Genomic DNA, 19,862 nt, shown 5'->3' with positions numbered 1-19,862 from the left:
TCTTACCTAGCTTGCCGTCCAAACTTTGCACTCTCCAGGGGTTCTTTTTTGTCTTTTATTATTTTCAAGAATTTATTTATCACTTTATTATTACATTTATTTAATCTTTACCTTGCTCTGAAATTTAACAGAAGTTCTGCAAGTTTGTGTATTATCATGTCCTATGTGACTTTGTGAACCAAATCCAAAAAATTTCTCTCCAATGAAAACTGAAAATGATAAAGCAGCATTTTAGTTCAGTCATCAATATTTTAAAATATTTTTAAATATCTGTCCTGTCAAAATCACTGAAGTGTTATATGCTTTGCTGGCCTTTACAATAGTATGTGGTTTTATCCAGCAAAAGATAAATGCTAATAGAAAATTACGTTTCTAATTTATCAGACAGTTCCAGCCCCCAGCCACTTGGACTGTAGCCTACAGACTATACAGCACTATGGTCTAACACGTTCTGCATAAATTATGCTACTCTCAAAATTTCCACAAGGAAGGTGATAAAAGAAAAAACTACTTAGAAATGCAAGTGCTGCTGAAGGGTATATTCCAATCTACTGCAATAATACATAAAGATGTAGTCGATGATTGTGTATTTCTGGACTCTTTCTGGCTCAGGAGGTAAAAATGAAATTTCCCAAAGCTGTAATGGCACTTAAATTCTTATGCCAGCCAATGATCAAACCACATTGAATTTAAGTCCCCTCAAAATAAGTGATAATGATTACTAAGTTCTCACCTATCCCTACCTGTTCCTTTGTAAGCAAGAGAAAAAATTTACAAGCTTCAATCTGTTTCAATGCAAATGGTTTAAAATAAAATGTCTTCCCAAAAGGTCTTTGTCTTTTATGTGAAATGCTCCTTCACCCATACATTGCTTTAGTTTCTAAGGGGACACAGAACAAAGTATACACATATTGCAAGGTCCTGCATGGGGCTGTGCAAATTTCATTACTGCAGAAGTGAAAAAATAAATTACAATGGTTTCCACTGAGGATTAATGAGTATGACAGGAAATAAATGGGATTAGATACCTACAAAATTTTATAACTTTAAATACAGAAATTTCTCTGCCCTGGGATAAGGAGCCTTGAAAATACAGACATATTCACTCCTGGATCAACAGTTAAAAAACAACAGGACCCCAACACAGAAAGTGTTTTGCATGTCACATCTTACATTTTACAAGGCCATCATTGAAAGAAATAACCACCAATTCTGAAAAGAAACCCCAACCACTCCAAACAGAAGGAAGAGAAGACACTGACAATTTTACTTTCCTTAGAACGGTTCCATACCATTCAGCTTGCCCTGAGAGCATGGCACCTTGACAGCTGCACTACTCATCACCTTTCACATGACACACTCACACAGCTCAAGCACAACACAAAGAATACACCAACACAAGTTGAAGGACACACACCACATCACTTCCTGCTATAATCTTCTCGCTCCAAATATCTTCCCCATTACAATATTTTCCCTTTCCACCTCTCCCATTTCTTTTAGGATTCTTTCTTCTGCTGCTCCTGAGAAATCAGTATAATTTTTCAACCACAATGTTTATTAGGGAGCCATTACTGATGCCTGCAGAAGTGTTCAGCAGTACATTACTAGGGCTCTCAGCTCTGGGAGAACATGTATTAATAAAAAATTTTAGGTTTAGGAAAGGTATTCTTCAGTGAACATTCAAGAACATTACTGAGTTAAAAATTCTTTTGACAAAATGATGGATTTATTAATACCTAGTATATTCAGCCATATAATAAAATAACTTTTTTTCCAGCTGCTGTCTCCATCATCCCTTATTCAATAAATATAAATGATTCATGATTTACAACAGATTTAACTTAAAAAATAAACATGTTGGCAAAATATTTAAGAGGCAAACTAGAACTTAAACTTTATTTATTGTTACATATATACACAAGCATGTGCACACACTGCAATGCTACTTTCATCAATGAAAAGCCTGCACACAGCCTATTATAGATGGTAAAGTTAAGATGCTGCTGATTAAATGACAGACATGAAAGCCTAAAACCAAGGATGCAAGTATTTGTTCTAGCTAGCTACACTCTCCAGGAAAAGTTATTAACATTTCTGCATCTTCAGAGTTATATTCAAGATCTTTCTCACATCATGAAGACTTACATTTAAATACAACTTGGAGAATTCCATACACTGCAGGTAAGTGCTCACTCAGAACATAACAGAAAGGAAATCTTTTCCAACTGTCACAACTAAGTTCAAAAAAGCTGCAGTTTAGAGGACTTACAGAATGATGGGCCAGGGGAACAAAAAATCTGGCTCCAAAAAAGCAAAATAATTTAGGTGAATATTCCTGCCTGAAATTATTTAACTATGTTTCTTAGTTATACATAACATCAGCATAAGTAGTATGTGCATCACTCTGCCTCTACAGCATGTATCATTAAGGCAAACACATCTTCCATCTAAGACAGGGAAAGGAAAGGAAAGGAAAATTAGCTTTTGTACCTCACTGAAGCTGTGTCTCAGACCCCAAAACCCACCTGCCGTAAGCTGGCAAGGCAGAGCACGACAACTTGGCACTCTGTCACTTGCTCTTTGTCCCCTTCTTCAAAGTCATCAAGTTTCAGGCAAGTAAGCAGTAAACTTAAAATGCCTTTGTTCTACGACTGCGTAAATGCATGTGTATCTTAGGTTTTCTAAAGAAAAAGAAACATTTGAATGCTGCAAGCATGTGTGTGGGATGCTGCCTGAAAGAATGTTATCCTAGGGACTTTCTGTTTGTGTTATTAAGAATTGCCTTTAAAATAAGAAGTAATAAAAGTAGCTTATGTAAAAAACAATGGTTCTCCAGGGTGAAAGCAAGTTTCTCCATTCTCAGGAAGTGCAGATTACTGGTAAGGAATATTTAACTTGATAAAGAGGTGATATCAAGTTGTCTGATACTTTATCAACATTCATCTGAATTGGGCAGATGCATATTTTTAACAGTTTCTGATACAACATCTTTTTATCTGCTGCACCTAACAACATTCTCTGTTTCTAATACATTTGCTCATCGTTTCCTGATTTTGCACAGTAGCTACAACACACTTCTTGCTGACACATCTGAAGTCCACATTTACCATGTACGTTTAGTAGTAGGTCATGTCCACAAGTCATCAAACCCAGTCCAAATACAAAGACATGCTTGTCCAAACACAAAAAGATCCTCAGAGAATTCTCACCTTTGACATTTTGAGGATACAAGCCTTTGCATCATCAAAAAGAACACCAATGGACTTGATATACCTTGGTCCAAAGAGCTGATGCCTCAAGTAGATTTAGATGATGTCAGGTTACCTGTTAAATGTCTGCTTCTGATAAATACAGTCTGGTCTTAAGGACAAGGGAAGCATGCCACTGGGTTTCTTTTTTTTTTTTTTTTTTTAAGGACAATACTAATCTGTCAAAAGAGTTTTTGACAATGAGAGGCTTTTATCTCAAAGCCACAGGCCTAACAAGCTCATCTGCATTACTTTCCAAATCCAAATAATGACATTTTAAAATGATAATCCACTTAGTTTTCTCTTTTTAAATCTTCTGGAATTGGTTAGCTGCTGCCTAATGTGATTCCAGAGCCTGTCTTCTGGTATACAAATACTACCCTATCTTCGGCTGCAAAGCTGTGATATCCAAGTTCAAAAGCAGTTTGAATAGACATCTTCAAGTAATAGGCCAAAATATAAGAAGTCTTATTTTCCAAACCTGAAATTAATGTTGGAAAGTAATGTTTTTCTCTTCACTAAGCTAATCAGTCTGCAGCACTCAACAGGAGGGAAAAAATCACACTCAATTGTAAAAACTGCAGTTAATTTAGCATATTTATATGTAATGGAGAAGGAAAATTATATTTCTTGTTTAAATATTATGATTCTATTGCATCCTTCTTCCTCCTGAAGCTTATTATAAAGTATCACTTTCACATTTGGATCTGTTTTTTTATATCTAGAACAAGAAACCCAAGCAGACTTTTGACGCAAAATATTTATTAAGTGTAACTGCTATTACATAAACAACATTATGCAAAGCTGTTACCTGCACATGGCAATGCTGCAGACAGAGCCAAGCCTGAAGGCGCTGGTTTACACCCTTCTAAAAAGAGCGTTCAACACTCTTAATTTCATTTTGGACAAACTCAGTCTGAAGTTACTTTTAATTCAGTAACAAAATCTCACATTAATTTTAAAATCAGGCCTACTCACCTCTGGAATATGAAAGAAGCATTCTAACATCGTTCTTACAAAATAATGTTTCATGTTCTGTGAAAGACATCTTCACTCCACTACATCAGCCACAGCTCCTGTATTCAAGGAGTAGCATTGGTTCTCTCTTCTGTTCTGTGGCCTGAACACCAGCCCCGTGCTTTGCCAGGCAGCATCATCTGGCACAGGGAACCCACAGCCAGAGAGAACCAAACTACAGAGGCAAAGCAGCAGCTGCCAAATCTCCCAGCCCCAGCACAGCCCTGTACTCAAAAAGGTTCATTGAGGGCAGAAGATATATTTTCTCCACTTTGAAATCAACATTCTGTCCCTGAGCCAAAATCTTCATTGGAAGGTTTAAACAAAACCAAATATCTTATGTGGTTTGTTGCATCTGAGAGGAATAGTGGATTTTTCTTTACAAAGAAGCTGTGGGTCTGCTGCTAGATAAAACTAGCACTGGGAGATAAAAGAAACAATGGGAAGGATTCCACTGATTGATGAATGGAAAAAGGTATTTGCTTTTACAAATAAACTTTAGGTTTGCTGACAAACGAAATTAGACATTGACAGATGAAAGAAACAGTGGGGAAGAAAAACCTCTAAATTCCATATCAATTAAAAATTAAAAGGGAGGGTTATTCATTAGAGGGAAATCTTTAGTATCAGGCCTATCGGGGAGTCTGTACCTCTCAAGTACCTCAGCCAATGGGGAAAGAGAGAAGGGAAATGTGGCCCGGAAATTAGGATAAAAAGGAGGCTGCACCCTCCAAAAATTTGAGAGATCCCAGAATGCCCCATGGTCTCTTCCTTTATTCGAATAAAGCCAGAAAGGACTCCTCTGTCTCCTTTTTGGACACAAACCTCTGGTATTTGTGGATTAATTTTCTTAACACATCCACTTAGGAGTACTGCATTTCTGTTGCCACTGCTGTTCCACAAACTGAACTGATGTCACCAGTCAGTAGGATTTTCACAAAGTCACCCTGATCATGTTAAAGTCTAAACTTACAAGTGATGAAATCCCAAAGCAACCCTCAACACTATGAATGGTAACCCTGAGACTGAGTACTGAGCTCTCAGCTGCTGTTTGCTACCTCGGGGTCACTGGGTGCCCCTGCTGCCAACTTCTCCTGTTCCCACACAGTAATGATCCCCACCCAGCTGTCAAGACAGCCACCATTTGCAGCAGCAACCTTAGACCAATCTGGAGTAAGCCCATTTTTACAGACATCTCTAAGTGGCAGCAACTAAATGAACAGCACAAGCAACTGACTGCAGCACTTCTTAATCCTGTTACAAGCATCACTCAGAGTACAGCATGAATTAACATTAATCAGCTCTTCAATAGCACTAACCTTATTCCTGCTACAGCAATTGCAACAAAAAACAACTTGCCTAGACTTTAGCAAATTACCAAAATTGCTCAAACCTGCCATCAAGTAAGAGTCTAGATGGATCACAGGCAAGTATGAACAGCTCAATTCATCACATTAATATCATCAATTCATCATATTAATTGTTTTTATTTTAATGAAATATGTCTCAAAATAGTTTTATAATACTGGCTGATGAAATGTTTAAACTAGCTCTTAGTACCACCCAAGTGCCACTTTCTAGGCACTACCTTGGTTTCTTTGAGATCCTGTATTTCAAATATAAATAGTCCACATTTTCGTTATTACAGACTAAAGTCAGTAAAATTGAGGTTCTTCAAGTATATTTATTTAGGGATCAACTATAGCCAAAGCAACAATATTCCAAAATCCATACTGCTAATTTTCTTACAACACTATGACAGCTAATCAGCCCTAAGATAACGACAGATTTTAACCAAAACCCATGTTCATACACTCATCATCTGTGAGGCAAACATGATCTTTCAAGATCAAGAGGAAAGTTCTAGTAGGAATCTGCTGAATCATTGCAGCTCTCTGAAACATGTTCCATTTAGTGAATAGGTCCTCTGTTTTATTAGTGTCACTAATTTTTATTAGTTACTAATGAACTATAGTAATATTTTAAGTGATGACAAGTGCTAAACCAAAAGAAAAAAAAATTAAGATATATGTATTTTGGATCAACGGGATGAAAAAAAACCCAAGCAAACACACTGAGGGCAGTTTTCCTCTCTTGTCAGGTTCTGCTTAAGATGACTTCACCAGCCCAAAACCTCAGAATTTCATTGTCCCTTTACATAACACCAGTAATCTGGCAGCTCTCAAGATGAGAATTGGCATAACACACATTCAGATGCAAGGAAAAGGAAAAATGGGACCTCATAACATACCATAACTGGTATGCCAACTTATTGTATAAAATTAAGCAATCAAAATCAACTTTTCTGAGAATTAAGACCTTAAGGCGTCTGTTTATAATGCCATGTTCAGACAGCTTCACAGTAATATTAGATATTTGCAAGACATTCCAGAACAGAACCTAAAATCAAGTCTCTAAAAACAAGACCAAGATTACATAAATCCATTTTATGTGCCTGCAGTCAGACAAGAGTAGACTAAGGAGCCAATTGAATTAAATGGAGCTTTTTTTTTTTCCTTACCAGAACAACTCAACCATGTGGACCTAGGAAGGACAGTAAGACGGGGGGTAACAAAGTTACCACACACCAGCTACACAACAGGTTTATGATGGCAACTTCCTGAGCTATAATAACTACTTATCAATTAAATAATTCACCAAGAATTACATGAAATACTAATTATGTAAAGAGGAAATGTCTTGTCTTGCTTTGCTTCACTTATCTTTTTTTTATTTCATGCTTCAACAACTTTGTTTAGTTCTGATTATTCAAATATATGAAATAATCTTTTCTTCAGATCTTCTCTATAGTGAATGCAAATACAGCATAAGCATGCACAGCAAACATGTTGCATGCCCAAAATATTCCTGAGAGGCAGGGACATCTTAATATCATGCTGCATATAATGAACAGACATTAAGCTATAGATTTTCACTTTCATTTCAGTTTATAAAGGTAGCCATGTTATATTAATGGTTTTTTGTAATGTAAGCACACACAGAAAGTGTATTGAACCGTAATACACATAAACATTTAATTAGTTTGTAAATACTAATAACAAGGTGAAAACTTAACCATGCTTTCAATTTGCTTTGAAGAGGGAGTAAATTATGACCAAGTAAAAAAGAGAGACAGCCTATGCAGAAATACATGCAATACATACATAACACTAATATCTAATAATAGAAAGTAGCATTTTTACATTTTAAAGGTACACATAGAATAAACCCTACATCATTAAGCTCTGGAATAAAAGAGAGATAAAAAATTCATGTTCTTAAAGATGTCCTTAGTAACAACCAGGGAGTCAAACAATGCTCTGGGAAGTTCTTTAAGAGGTTTACATCAGAAGTCAATGCTGCTACTGTTGATGTAAACTTAAGGAGCTGTCTAATTTGGGATCCAATGTGCCAGAAAATAATTACAATAAACCAATTCCCTACCTATAATTCAATAAACTACTGCTACCAAATGATAAGCCTTGACCACCTTCCCGAGGCTTACAGAGCTCTCACTTGGGATTCCCTGGCTACAAATACCTGTGTGCTATGCAGTACATGAGCAAACCTGATAAAACTGGGGCATGCATCAGATCAGATCTACTGTGCATGACACACAGAGCAAGTGTAGTCTGTCCCAGGCAGACTACATAACCAAAAAGTAACAAGCTTGGTGTAGTCCAGTCTGATTCTCTGAGGCTGGGGAGGTTTTTTTGCCCAAGACCTGTAGGTATCAAATAATCTCAGACAAACAGCTGATTTCCTACAACAAAATTTCCACATGACAAAAGATGTTCAGATACACACAGATTTATGGTAGGTAAACCTCTGGATCAATCAGTTCATATGTGAGAAACAGTGGAAAATATGTTACAAAAGTATGTTTTCAAACTAAGGTAAAAAGTTTTCCTATTCAGGTATTCTGACAACACAGCAGCAAGGTAAAATACTCTGGTTTAAGTCAGAATTGACAAATCTAAAAAAGAAAACAGACTTGAAAATCTTCTGTGTTATATGAGTGACAGACAATCATCTCAGATTAACTGCATGCTGCTTTGGAGTTGTTGTAGTTTGGGTTTGTTCGGAGTTTTTTGGGGGGACGGGGTAGGGACAGAAGGAGGGGTTGGTTGGCTGTTTTTTAATTTTAAACATACACTTTAAGCATAACACTTACTTAAATATGTAAATATAGAAAAAATAAAGTATATACACTAATTTCCTCAACAATTTATGACCTACCATTCCAAGAAGCCTCTTTAGCTACCTTTTAAAATATATCACATGGAATAAAAGTGGTTAACTAATGAGAGGAAAGCTAATGTCTTTGCAAATAATTTGATGGATGAAAGGATGGGTGTTAACATCTTTGAAATGGGTCTTAATGTCTGTACTGGCTTTGGGCAGCAGGTTCACTACAGAGCCCCAACAGTTTGACTCCTGAAACAGCCAAGTGGGCCTGCACCCCTGAACTTCTGAACTTTGGGGTAAAACACTAGGTTCAAGGGGGGAATATGTGGTAGGCAGTTCAGGAAGGCTGTACCCTCCAAGTACCTCAGCAATGGGGAGGAAGAGGGCAACATGCAGAAGGGAGTTTGGGATAAAAGGAGGCTGCGCCCTCTGAAACCTCGAGAGAGAAAACTCCGCAGGTGTGTGTGCCCCAGAGGACTCTCTGCCTTTGTTTAAATAAAGTTGCAGGACTCCTCTGTCTCCTTTTTGGACATAAATCTCAGGTGTTTGTGGATTTTCCTGACACTAACTATTTGGGACTAAATGCATTTTTGCAATTTGGGACAGGGCTAAGCATCCAAGCCATGGGGATGTTGTGTCCACAACTTTCACCTTATTTGACCAGACAAATTAATCCTTTTCACACAAACACAGGAGATTAGTGCTTCACAAAACCAAAAAAATAACAACAGGAGTAAAACTGCCTGTATCCCCAGCACAAAACCAGTGATTTTGAAGAGACAGTGAAAAGCACTTACCACACCAATTCCTTCAAAAGCAAATACTGCAGTCCCAAAAAACAGTGGGTATTTCTTCCAGCCAACCACAGGTGGCAGTTTTCGAGGATCTGCTAGATCCTGAAGAAAACAAAGCAAAACAGTGCATTACCTCTTCCTACAATTTTGACTGATGCATTATGTTATACAAAAGAAAACTCAGTACATGTTGACAGTGGTGTACATGTTGCTATTAACAATCCCTGATTTTCCTCCCAAACCTAGTCCTCTATACACATTTATAGCCACCTTCCCATATGGAAACTTGCAGATGTATTTATTCTAAATTCCATCACTGTCACTAGAAATTTTCACATTTAAAGTAACACATTGGTGTGCATAAGGGAGCATCTCTTAAAACAGAAGGGAAAGTGCACATCTCAAGTCTTATCTTCTGCAAACTTCTTAGTGTACTGCTCTTTCTAACCTGCTTTCATACTGCACAGATATTCTTTAAAACCATAAGGGGCACTAAAAGAACATCTCTTTAACACAAGACAAAGTTCTGCAGAATGATTAATTACTATTACTATCAATTATCCAATTTTTTTTCATAATTTCTCCTGCCTCCTTGCCCAGTCCATATTCTCATTGCCTCTCTTCCCATGCTCCACTTCCCACTCAAGAAAATAAAATATTTTTATTATCTTAAATTAAGATGCCTCAAATAAAGTTAGTGTTGCCTTTCAGAAATTGTCAGTCAGTATATATCTATCAGAAACCAACTGCCACATTCATCAAACATAATTTGCCACACTGAAAAGAACAGATAATAAACTTTTTTATACTCACTCTAACAATATACTGGTAAATAATCACCAGGCTGACAGCCATGGACAGATTGGCAAGCAATGAAAGCAAGGACAGGCTCTTAAGGTCCCGAATGAAGACCAGGAGGACCAGGAATGGCAGGAAGCACAGCATGTATATTCGTAAATCAGTATTCCTTTTCTCAGAGGAGCTGCCAGTGGCACTAACGTTCATGGGAGCAATCTTACTTTCCAAGAATCCTTCATGGACCTTTATTGAAACAAACAAAACCAACATGGTAAACAGTGGTAGAAGTGAGTATATGGTCACATTGCTGTTTTCCTACAGGGAATTTTGTCTCTCTGCTCCACCTGGTGAAGGACAGGAATTCTGAGATCCCTGTACGTGTACTCAGTGCAGAGGGGAAGACAAGGCACTTCCAGCAAGTGTTTCATACTTAAGGCAAATGATGAAATGAGGGCTTGAAAGCATCGTTATCCCACCACTGAGGAAATTCACACATGCAGTTTAGATCAGAGTCCTTTCAGAAAGGGAGTTTGGTATACTGGAAGCAAGCCAGACAGATCTGGGCCTAAATCTTAAGAGTTTGAATTTTCCTGGGGAGAGTAAGTGGGTTAGATAAAAAAATGCTATTGCACTTGAGTTCAGTGCCTAACAACCTTATGCCTTCATCATACACATCACAGCAGCATATACACAAAATAAGGTTAGAATAAGAACATGCCTGTCTCTCCTTTAATTCAAATGAATTTTTTTTTACTCTTCACTTTTTTATTAATGAATATTAACTCAACTTTAAAAACCATGACAGAATTGAGAGTTCTGTATCTAATAAACTGATACAAATTAATGCCTATAAATTAAAAGTAGTACACAATGTGAAAGTGCATTAGGTCTTTTTTTGTACATAACATTATAATAGCTGCATGTAGTGCAAATCAGAAGATTGAGTTTGGAACTATTTATGACTCTCACTGCTTCTTTTCGGAAAAACTCAGCGTGGCTGCAACTGCCAAAAATTTGTTTTGTGGAAATTTACACAGCCATCTGTGCTGCGCACACCACAATCAAAACATTCAGAGCTGCTGGTTATTCTGCTTGCTGCAAAACAAGAACCGTTTTATTTGTTTTAGATCTCCTCATGCTGTTTCCCTTAGGTATCCTTTTCTTCTCTACCATTGCATTCAGCATCTTACAAATGAGCCTATGACTGTACTTAATTTACTCATGCTGCATAGAGCCTTTGGCTTGATGGCTACAAAAACATACTTAGACAGTGAAAAAAAAATCCTAATCTCCCACAGAGACAAACAAAAATGCTAAACTGATATATAACTGAAATAACTTGCTTGATTTCCATTGTTTCGAACAATCCACAAATTCAGAAAGAGTGAATTAACTTAAAACTATTCTTTCTGTAACCAAAAGCACTGTACTTTTTTTTCCACAATGAAAAAGGAAAAGCTAAATGATATAATTCTGCAATTGCATGCTTTCCAGAAATCTCAATTATATGAAAACATCACTGGTCATTATGGAAACACTGATGGTGTCTACCTTGCAAGAATCTAAAGTGTCATTTGCAAGACATTTAACATCTGGTAGTTTTCATTAAGATACCATTTTTAGAAAGCTACAAAGAAGTTCTAATTACACTTAGAATTTAATTCACACAGCTACAATAACTTGACTTTGCCAAGCTGTAAGTCAAACACTTAACCAAATTATTTCCCTAATGCCACATGAAGTAAAGCTCTCTGTGGAAGCTTCCTGCTTTCCCACTACACTTAAAACAGAAATGCAGAACAAGCACTTTAGGTCTTTCACTTTAACAGGTCTTGTGTGTTTACTTGCTTGCATGCACTTGCAGGTAGCCAGAGCTGCTCTGCACACAAGGATATGTAAAAGAGCTTCTAAGAATCACAAAGTGATTTGAGCACAGAAACTCTCTGCTACAATAAATATTTAGCCCAGCATGTCTTCAATTCATACAAATATCTGTAGCCTGATGAGCTATTAGAAAAAAAATAAATAAAACATTCATTCCTTAAAAAACCCAAACCAAACAAAAAACTAGCAGGCAAGATACAGTTCAGGTTCTAAAATACATTTTTACAATACCACAGTATAAACCAGCTTCTACTCAAATAATTTCAAGTATCCAAACACTTCAGTCTTCTCTTACAGACAGAGGCATTCCCTTAGTACACGTAAACCCCATTAGAAAGTGCCTGAAGTCAGAAATATTTTTTTCCTATTACCACCACAAATTCCATTCAACTGGAGTTTACTGGCTAATACTGTTGGAAAATGCAGTACACAATACCCTATAAAATCGTATCCAAATTTTGGCCTACTGTGTTCAGCTGCCCTGATGATGGGTGTGATAAGATCACATCTCCACATTGTGTTAGGTAAGTGTGGTCATACAAAATAGCCTTTATAATTATCTGCCTTTTACATTCACAAGAGTACTGAGGGAAGCACAGAGAAAGAACATACTACAGCTACACACAAACTCTCCACAACCTTCATCAGGTGATGCACAATCAGCAAAACACAGCTGACTAAAATGCTCAGACAGTGCCTCCCTAGCCCTACCTTCCCACCTCCCATTTGCAGTTTCAGAATGAGTTACATTCCTGCAATAAATCACAACACTATAACCTGCTTTACAATACAATAAGTGTGGTAACCATTCTCCCTACATTGTTCCCTGCTCCAGAATTCTCTGGATTAGGAAATGGAGGCCAAACAGATTCTCAAAAACTTAATGACTTGCAGAAGCCTGTAGCTGGTCCTGTTCCTTGAAATATAGTTTAAAAAAAGAAGTCAGGTCATCAAAGACATTCTAGCTGTAAGGGGAGAAAAAATAAAAAATATACAAATGATGAAATTCTTAACCTGCTCAGTACAGATTACTATTCTGCATTAACCAGATTTGCAGTCACAGCTGTCTTTAGCCTGAGATAGGAACGGCACCTACCTGTATGTTTTTTTATAACTTTCCCTTGTCCTCCCATTTGACCTCACCAAGCACAAAACTTGACTTTATTTTCTAAACTCTTTGCAGTCCTGGCTGCTCCTAAGTCCTCCAAAAGCCACTTCTCCAAGTTGAAAAAGCCCAGTTTCTGCAGCCCTCAAAGGACAGGTGCCTCAGCCCCAATCATTTCAGCAGTCTCCCCTAAACTCACTTCAGTCTGTCAATGGCATTCCCGTATTGAGGATATCAGAACTCAGCAGATATGGTCTAACAAATGGGTAGTAAGGATGACAATCACTTCTCTCCATCTACCAGCAATTCTTCTGTTCATACAACCCAGGATGCTGCTGCTTTCAGGGCACATTGCTGGCTCTTGATCATGACCACTATCCTCTGAATCTGATGACACAAACAGCTTTATTTCCCCCTCTTTAGCTAGTTGTCCGTTCATCCATCCGTCCATCCTCTAACAACCTTTCTTGGATACAAGGATATTTATTGACAGTGACAGCATGGAAAAACTTGCTAAATTCAAAGTGGCATCTAGTGCTTTCTCATCATGTACAAATTCAGATTCATGGACACAGTTATACTGATAAAAATGCACAGGAGGACACAGTTTATTCCCTTTTGTGGATATATATATACACCTTTAAATCAACTTTGTATCAAGAGAGCAGCTTTAACAACATCAGTCAGAGCAGTACCACTTATGGGCTTAGGCAAGACCAGAGAAAATATCCTGCAAAGTTGGATTTTGAGATGTGACAAAAATGGGATCCTGTATATTAACTCAGAAGAGGCACACCAGATAAGACCCAGCAAGGGTTAATCTTGTGCAAGAACTAAACAAACAGGCAAGAGTTACTGACAGGTAGAAGAAAGCTGAGTTGGAAAGTAAAATGCAAAAGTTATAGAAAGTAAGGATCACTACTCTCTCTCTTGAAACAATGGCTGTGGGAGATCTGACAGCAGAGTAGCAAAGGAAAACTCTAATGAAGATGAGATTATAATGACTTTTTCAGGCTAACATCATCATGACTTTGAAGTGTTTTCCTAAATTTTGCTTTGAAAAATTTATCAGACAACACTTAAAACTGTTCCAAAAGTACCAAAATACAAAACAGCAGGAAGAATTTTGGATTTTTAAACATTTTCATGTGCTGTTTAGTTCTGTGCAAATCTACTGCTGACTGTGTTAGGATGAACTATGATGCACTTTCTATCTAATCTAGTCTCCTAAATATTAGAATTAATATTACCTCAGATTTCTATTGTGGACAATAGTCACTTTCAATCCTCTGCTGCTCTCTGCTAGTGCATTACTGCATATGGCAGTCATGCTGAGCCAAGAGCAGCCAACATTACATGTAACTGCCTTTGTCCTGAACAAAGCAACATGACCTGGTGTCAAACATTTCCCCAAACCACATGAGGAAATATTATGATTTTAGAAAGGAAGCATATAGACACTAAAGTCACTAAGCATAGTGATGTCCCCAGACAAAAGATTTCATCAGGAGTTACTTCAGTTACTCAAGCATTAATTTACCATGCTGGTGTGATGTCTGAAAAAGGTTTTTTCACTCATTTATACAACCTATGCATAGCATTCAGCTGAATACAAGAATATCAAACATTGTGCAAGTCTAGATATCAAGTTCCTTCTCCACTCAGAAAACTAATGCACAATTAGAGGCTGAAAAAAAATCAGTTGAAAAAACAAAACACTTGCTTCTTAAAGGAACTATCTCAGAAGCAAGAAATAATTCCATGTCCTTAAGTCTCTTCAACTGAGACCACTGTTTCCTTGCCTGTATCCCAAACCACACTCTTTCTGTCATGCAATTTTATGGACTTATCAACATCTAGTGACCTCAATACAGCAGTCCTTGAACTCACTGGTTCCTCCTAATTTCTTCCTTACTTAGCTCAGAGCAACAGCCAGTTCAACACACAAGGCCAGATCTGGGATAAAATCAGTATGTTATCAGAGAGATAAAGACTATATTATAACACTGCAATTTTCCATGAACAGGCCAAATAAATGTTTCACAGCTCATTTAGTTTTGGCACTTCCCTGAAACTTAATACTGTACTTTGCAGCATTTTTAACACATCCATTTTTATGACTAAGCACAATTCCCAAAGTTTTGTGAGGTTTTTCCCTAAAAAAAATCAGAATTCCACTACATAGTATGCTACTGATGGGTCATCTTCAGGATGCTAAAGATCTAAAAAAACGCTCACAAAAAGCAAGAACGTGTTTTCATTTCTTAGCTTTATCAGCAAACAATGAAAGAGGACACTTTTGCAGAGAACTCAGCAAACATACAGAGAACTCAGCAAACATGTAAAAGAAAGGAGTAAATTTTCCTTCACTAAAAAGGGTGGTCAGGCATTGGAAGAAGTTGTCCAGGAAAGTCTTGGAATCACCACCCTTTTAAGTGTTCAAGAAATGTGTGGATGTGGCAATTGGGAGCATGGTTTATTGATGAACATGGCAGAATTGGTTAATCTTAATAAAAATCTCTGCAAAAATCAACCTTCACAATTCCATGACTCTAAGAAATGCCAGAACTCTTGACACAGGGTCCTCCAGTGTCCAAGCAGGAAATGCAAAGCAACTATGGCATGAAAGGGGACCATGTTTTTTTGAGCACAGCTTCTTTTTTCTATCCCTGTGTGTTCTTTCCCTAGCTTTGCTGTAGTTAGCCCTCAAGATTTTCATTCCAGCTTTACTGTTCTTCTCCAGTCTGAAACACTTTCACCCATAAGTCTCATATTACATCCTGACAGAGTTAACCAGAACTTTTGTCACCAGTCTAAGTTTCTTTGTTGCTCCTGGAAAATATTTTTCCTTAGGAAAAGCTTGACTTGCTATTCAACATAACTGAACATAGGATCTTGCATCACAGTGTCTGGGAAACCGTAATGTAATGCAGAAAAATCTCAGTATAAATTTCCACCAGTTTCAATGGGTTTAATTTGCACACACCAACGTGCAAATATGATCAGCAAAGTACAGATTATAATGCAGATGTATCAGTCACAGTGTGCTATCAGTAATATTTTTACTATGCTTTTCCTTTATTTCAGTTCACCCCTTCCTGCCCCCCCACTCCCTCTGTCCACCTTCCCCATCCTTTCACTACCCCAAATCATTAGAGACTTAGGCTGTACCAATTTTTGTTCTTTGGTGCCCTCTACGGGACTGATTTCTGCAATAGAAATTTGCCAGGAAGAAACAAACCAGAGTTCTCCCTCAGAGAAGAGCAAGCAAAGGGCAGTCCAAATCAAGTACATTTGGAACTGGAACTTCTGAATTGCTAATGACTTTAATCCACCCATCCATAGGGTCCATGTTGTAGGTCTCTGCAGCTACTGCTTCTGCAGCAGCTGCCTTCCTGTAAGAGCTTTCAATGTTTCCTCAAAAAAGCAAAAACTTTCCTGAAAAACATTTTAGGATTTTTTTTTCTCCAATCTATAAAAGCCGAGGTCAGCAAGTGTTCAGTCTCATCTTTTGCCTAAAACCACAGCATATACATAACCAGCTGATCAGGTAAGCATTTGATAAGAAAGGCTTTAATTTAAACTTGCATTACAAGGCATGCATTAAAGATCTCATTTCAGAAGGCCAGCAAAATGACATCAGATAGTATTCTTAGCTTTAGAGACAGATTCTGAAGGTAGGAGTGTAGTTTTAAAGGCTGGTATTTTTTTTTTCCCTCACAACATACAAATTACAGAGTACACAGCTTCCAAATACACAAATTTGCCTAATTCTGATAGATCTTCATCCACAGAACTTGAAACACTTCTTAAACACTATATAAATACTCATCCACAAGGGGATGAAAAACCCAAACTATCTTCCATGTGCTAACTGCCCAAGGGGACAGCCTTCTTCCCAATTAAATTAAGATAAGCTATGCCAAGCCACCTGTTACCTACCTTATGGGTAGAGTAAGAATCCATATGGACAATTAATGCTCAGCAACCTACCACACCTTATTCCTCACTTCACTACTCACAGGAGCATACACAGAATCAGAGAGTCACAGAAATGCTTGGGTTGGAAGATCCCCAAGATCACCAAGTCCAACCTTTGACCAATCATCACCTTGTCAACTACACCATGGCACTGTGTGCCTCATCCAGTTGTTTCTTGAACACCTCCAGGACTTCACCACCTCCCCACATAGGCTGTTCCAATGCTTAACAAACCTTCCCATGAAGAAATTCTTCCTGATGTCCAACCTGGACCGTCCCTGGCACAAGTTCAGACTATGTCCTTTCATCCTGTCACTGGCTGCCTGAGAGAAAACAACAACCCCCACCCGGCTACAGCCTCCTGTCAGGCAGCTGCTGTGAGTGATGAGGTCATTCCTGAGCCTCCTTTTCTCCATGTTTAACACCCCCAGCTCCCTCAGTCACTCCTCATATCACTTCCTCTCTAGTCTCTTCCCCAGCTTCACTGCCCTTGCCAGGACTCACTCCAGCATCTCAATGTCTTTCTTGAAGTGAGGGGCCCGGACCTGGACACAGAACTCAAGGTGCCTCCTCACCAGTGCATGTATAGATACAGGCCCAATGAGATTCAGACTCATCAAGCTTTATGATAACTGACTTACCATAGTCCCCTGAGCAGAAAACACAGCAGAGCACATTGGTAGTGTCCTGGAATTATGAAAAGAAGGGAGAGCACCACAAGCTCAACGCGCCTGTGTTTGAGCATCCATCCTGTGCTGGCTGACCCTCCATGGACCACGTGCTCAGACACACAAACTGCTGACTGCAACTGCCAAGTGTGCCCCGAGGAAGGACCAACACCCACCAGGACCCCATCAAGAGAATCCCCCTATGAGAAAGAGCTTGGAAGGACTGGAGAGCAAGAGACAAAGCAGGTAAATGAAAGCAGGAGCAGCGTCACAAAAGTGCCAGGCATGGTTTTGTTTGCTTTTGTCAGTGATGGATGGCAGCAGGGAAGAAAAGGGGTAGCTGGGTTTTATTCAAAGGTTTGGGGTTGCTTGCAATGTGTAAAGGTGTTTGTGGTTGTGGGGATCCATTTGCATTTGTTTAGTTGACTTCAGCAACTTCAGGCATAAAACTTGAAAGAAAGAGATGTGACCAAATGCAAAGCAGTCATAGAAGAGCAAGAACAATTTTAAGATTATATCATGTCTTCCCTCTATTAGATCGAGGGGAGACAGGATAAAAATATTCAAAAATATAAAAGATGTCCACAAATAGAAAAGAATAAATTACTTATAGCTAGAACATGAAAAAAAAAGAGCTTACAATATCAGTAAGAAATCTGAGGCTTCTCTAAAGAAGCAGCTGTCTAACAGATAAAGAAAGCATTGGAACTGACTACCGAGGAAGCTGTAGAAATGTCAATGTCAGGCATTTTTTGGAACAAAAATCAGGATTCATTTAGATACAGTGGATTCTGTGAATAGAAGGGACTAAACAAGAACCTAAAAAAAATTCCAGTTATATGAAAAGGATAAAATATGCCCAGGAGTTTGGAGAGAAAAAAGGAAGTCAGCAGAAAGCCTAGAAAAAAAAATATTTCTGGGACAACTGGCTCCTACACCATTTTATGCCTTATTTTCCATCATTTCCACAACTGATTTTTAAACTCAACAAAAAATTCAGAAGGAAATATACACTTTCACAAGAGCTGAATTTAGTTCACCTTGCCCACTGCCCCTTTTAACCAAAAGCTTTATAGGAAATAAAAGTGAGGGAAAATGAATCTAAACCCATAACTGCTTTCATATGTCAGCATTACTCACTTGTTTCACATTTTCTGCCAAGAACACAACATAAACGCCACAAAATCCCAGCTGTGTTATCACTAGGAAAAAGTCCACAATATACCTGAGGAAGAAAAAACAAACATACATTATACTTAAGAGCCAAACAATTATCCCATTGCTACCTAATATGCAATTACTGCTCCTTTTTAGAATAATCAAAATGCTAGACTCAAATGCCACAGTAATCTCACAAGCAGTGCAGTGCAGGTTCCTCCCCTGTTAAAACAGGGTGGTGATCATTGAAAGAACACTGTGGCTCAGACTGTTTTTGTAAAAAGTGATACACAATGGTGGCGTGAAGACAGACTGCAATGAAACTCTGCTAGGAGCAGAGACCTGCCCCAGAGAATGGATTTGCTGCAGCACAGAGTCTCTGGAGACCCCATTGCCCATTTGAGGCTTGTAATTCTTTGGTGCAATAGAAAATTGTATATCAGAATATTAAAAAATCTATCAGAATTATATATCAGAACAAACCAATTTTCCCTCTAATTGAGCTCTACTTCATCCCTATGAAGTCATCACAACATACTTAAAACACTAGCTCACTAGCAAGATGCTGCATCCTTGAAAGTAACAGGAATTTTAAAAATTCTTCCACAAGTGAGGTAAAAACCATTTTAAATTAATGCTGAGCAATGTGTCTGTTTCAGATTCACAATTTCACTACTGTTCAGTCATACCATAAACTCTACAAACAGCAACAGATGGCAAAGAAAAAATAATGTGTTTTTTTGGTAAAAGAGAGATAAAATATTTAACAGACACAACAAGCCATTTATATCTTCATGTCATTATTGCAAAAACAGTAAGTATTTCTCCATTATTTCTATGTTGTATTTAAACAGGAACCAAAGAATTGTTTTGCTTTGTTTCAGAATACATACATCAAAGTAATTAACATTTGCAGGGTAAAGCTGCAATGCAGAGAAATGTTGGGAAAAGAGAATGAAAACTTAAACTACTTCATTGCATTAGACAACACAGAATGCATTTCTGGTTATAACACATC

At 37.9% G+C, this 19,862-nt stretch overlaps 1 protein-coding gene across 1 annotated transcript in view; it reads right to left on the bottom strand.

Annotated features, from left to right (window-relative positions):
- Nucleotides 1-19,862, bottom strand: part of SLC36A4 (solute carrier family 36 member 4) — a 93,575-nt gene that overhangs the window by 61,923 nt on the left and 11,790 nt on the right. The window contains 3 exon segments of the mRNA XM_071432776.1: nucleotides 9,254-9,352; nucleotides 10,064-10,291; nucleotides 18,827-18,911. Coding sequence (XP_071288877.1) covers nucleotides 9,254-9,352; nucleotides 10,064-10,291; nucleotides 18,827-18,911 — 412 coding nt within the window.

The sequence above is a fragment of the Agelaius tricolor genome, unplaced genomic scaffold (genome assembly GCF_023055355.1).
Source record: "Agelaius tricolor isolate 1412-34295 unplaced genomic scaffold, bAgeTri1.0.p SCAF_9, whole genome shotgun sequence".
Taxonomy (NCBI): Eukaryota; Metazoa; Chordata; class Aves; order Passeriformes; family Icteridae; genus Agelaius; species Agelaius tricolor.
The sequence above is the reverse complement of the archived record's forward strand: the minus strand, read 5'-3'. Positions and strand labels throughout refer to the sequence as shown.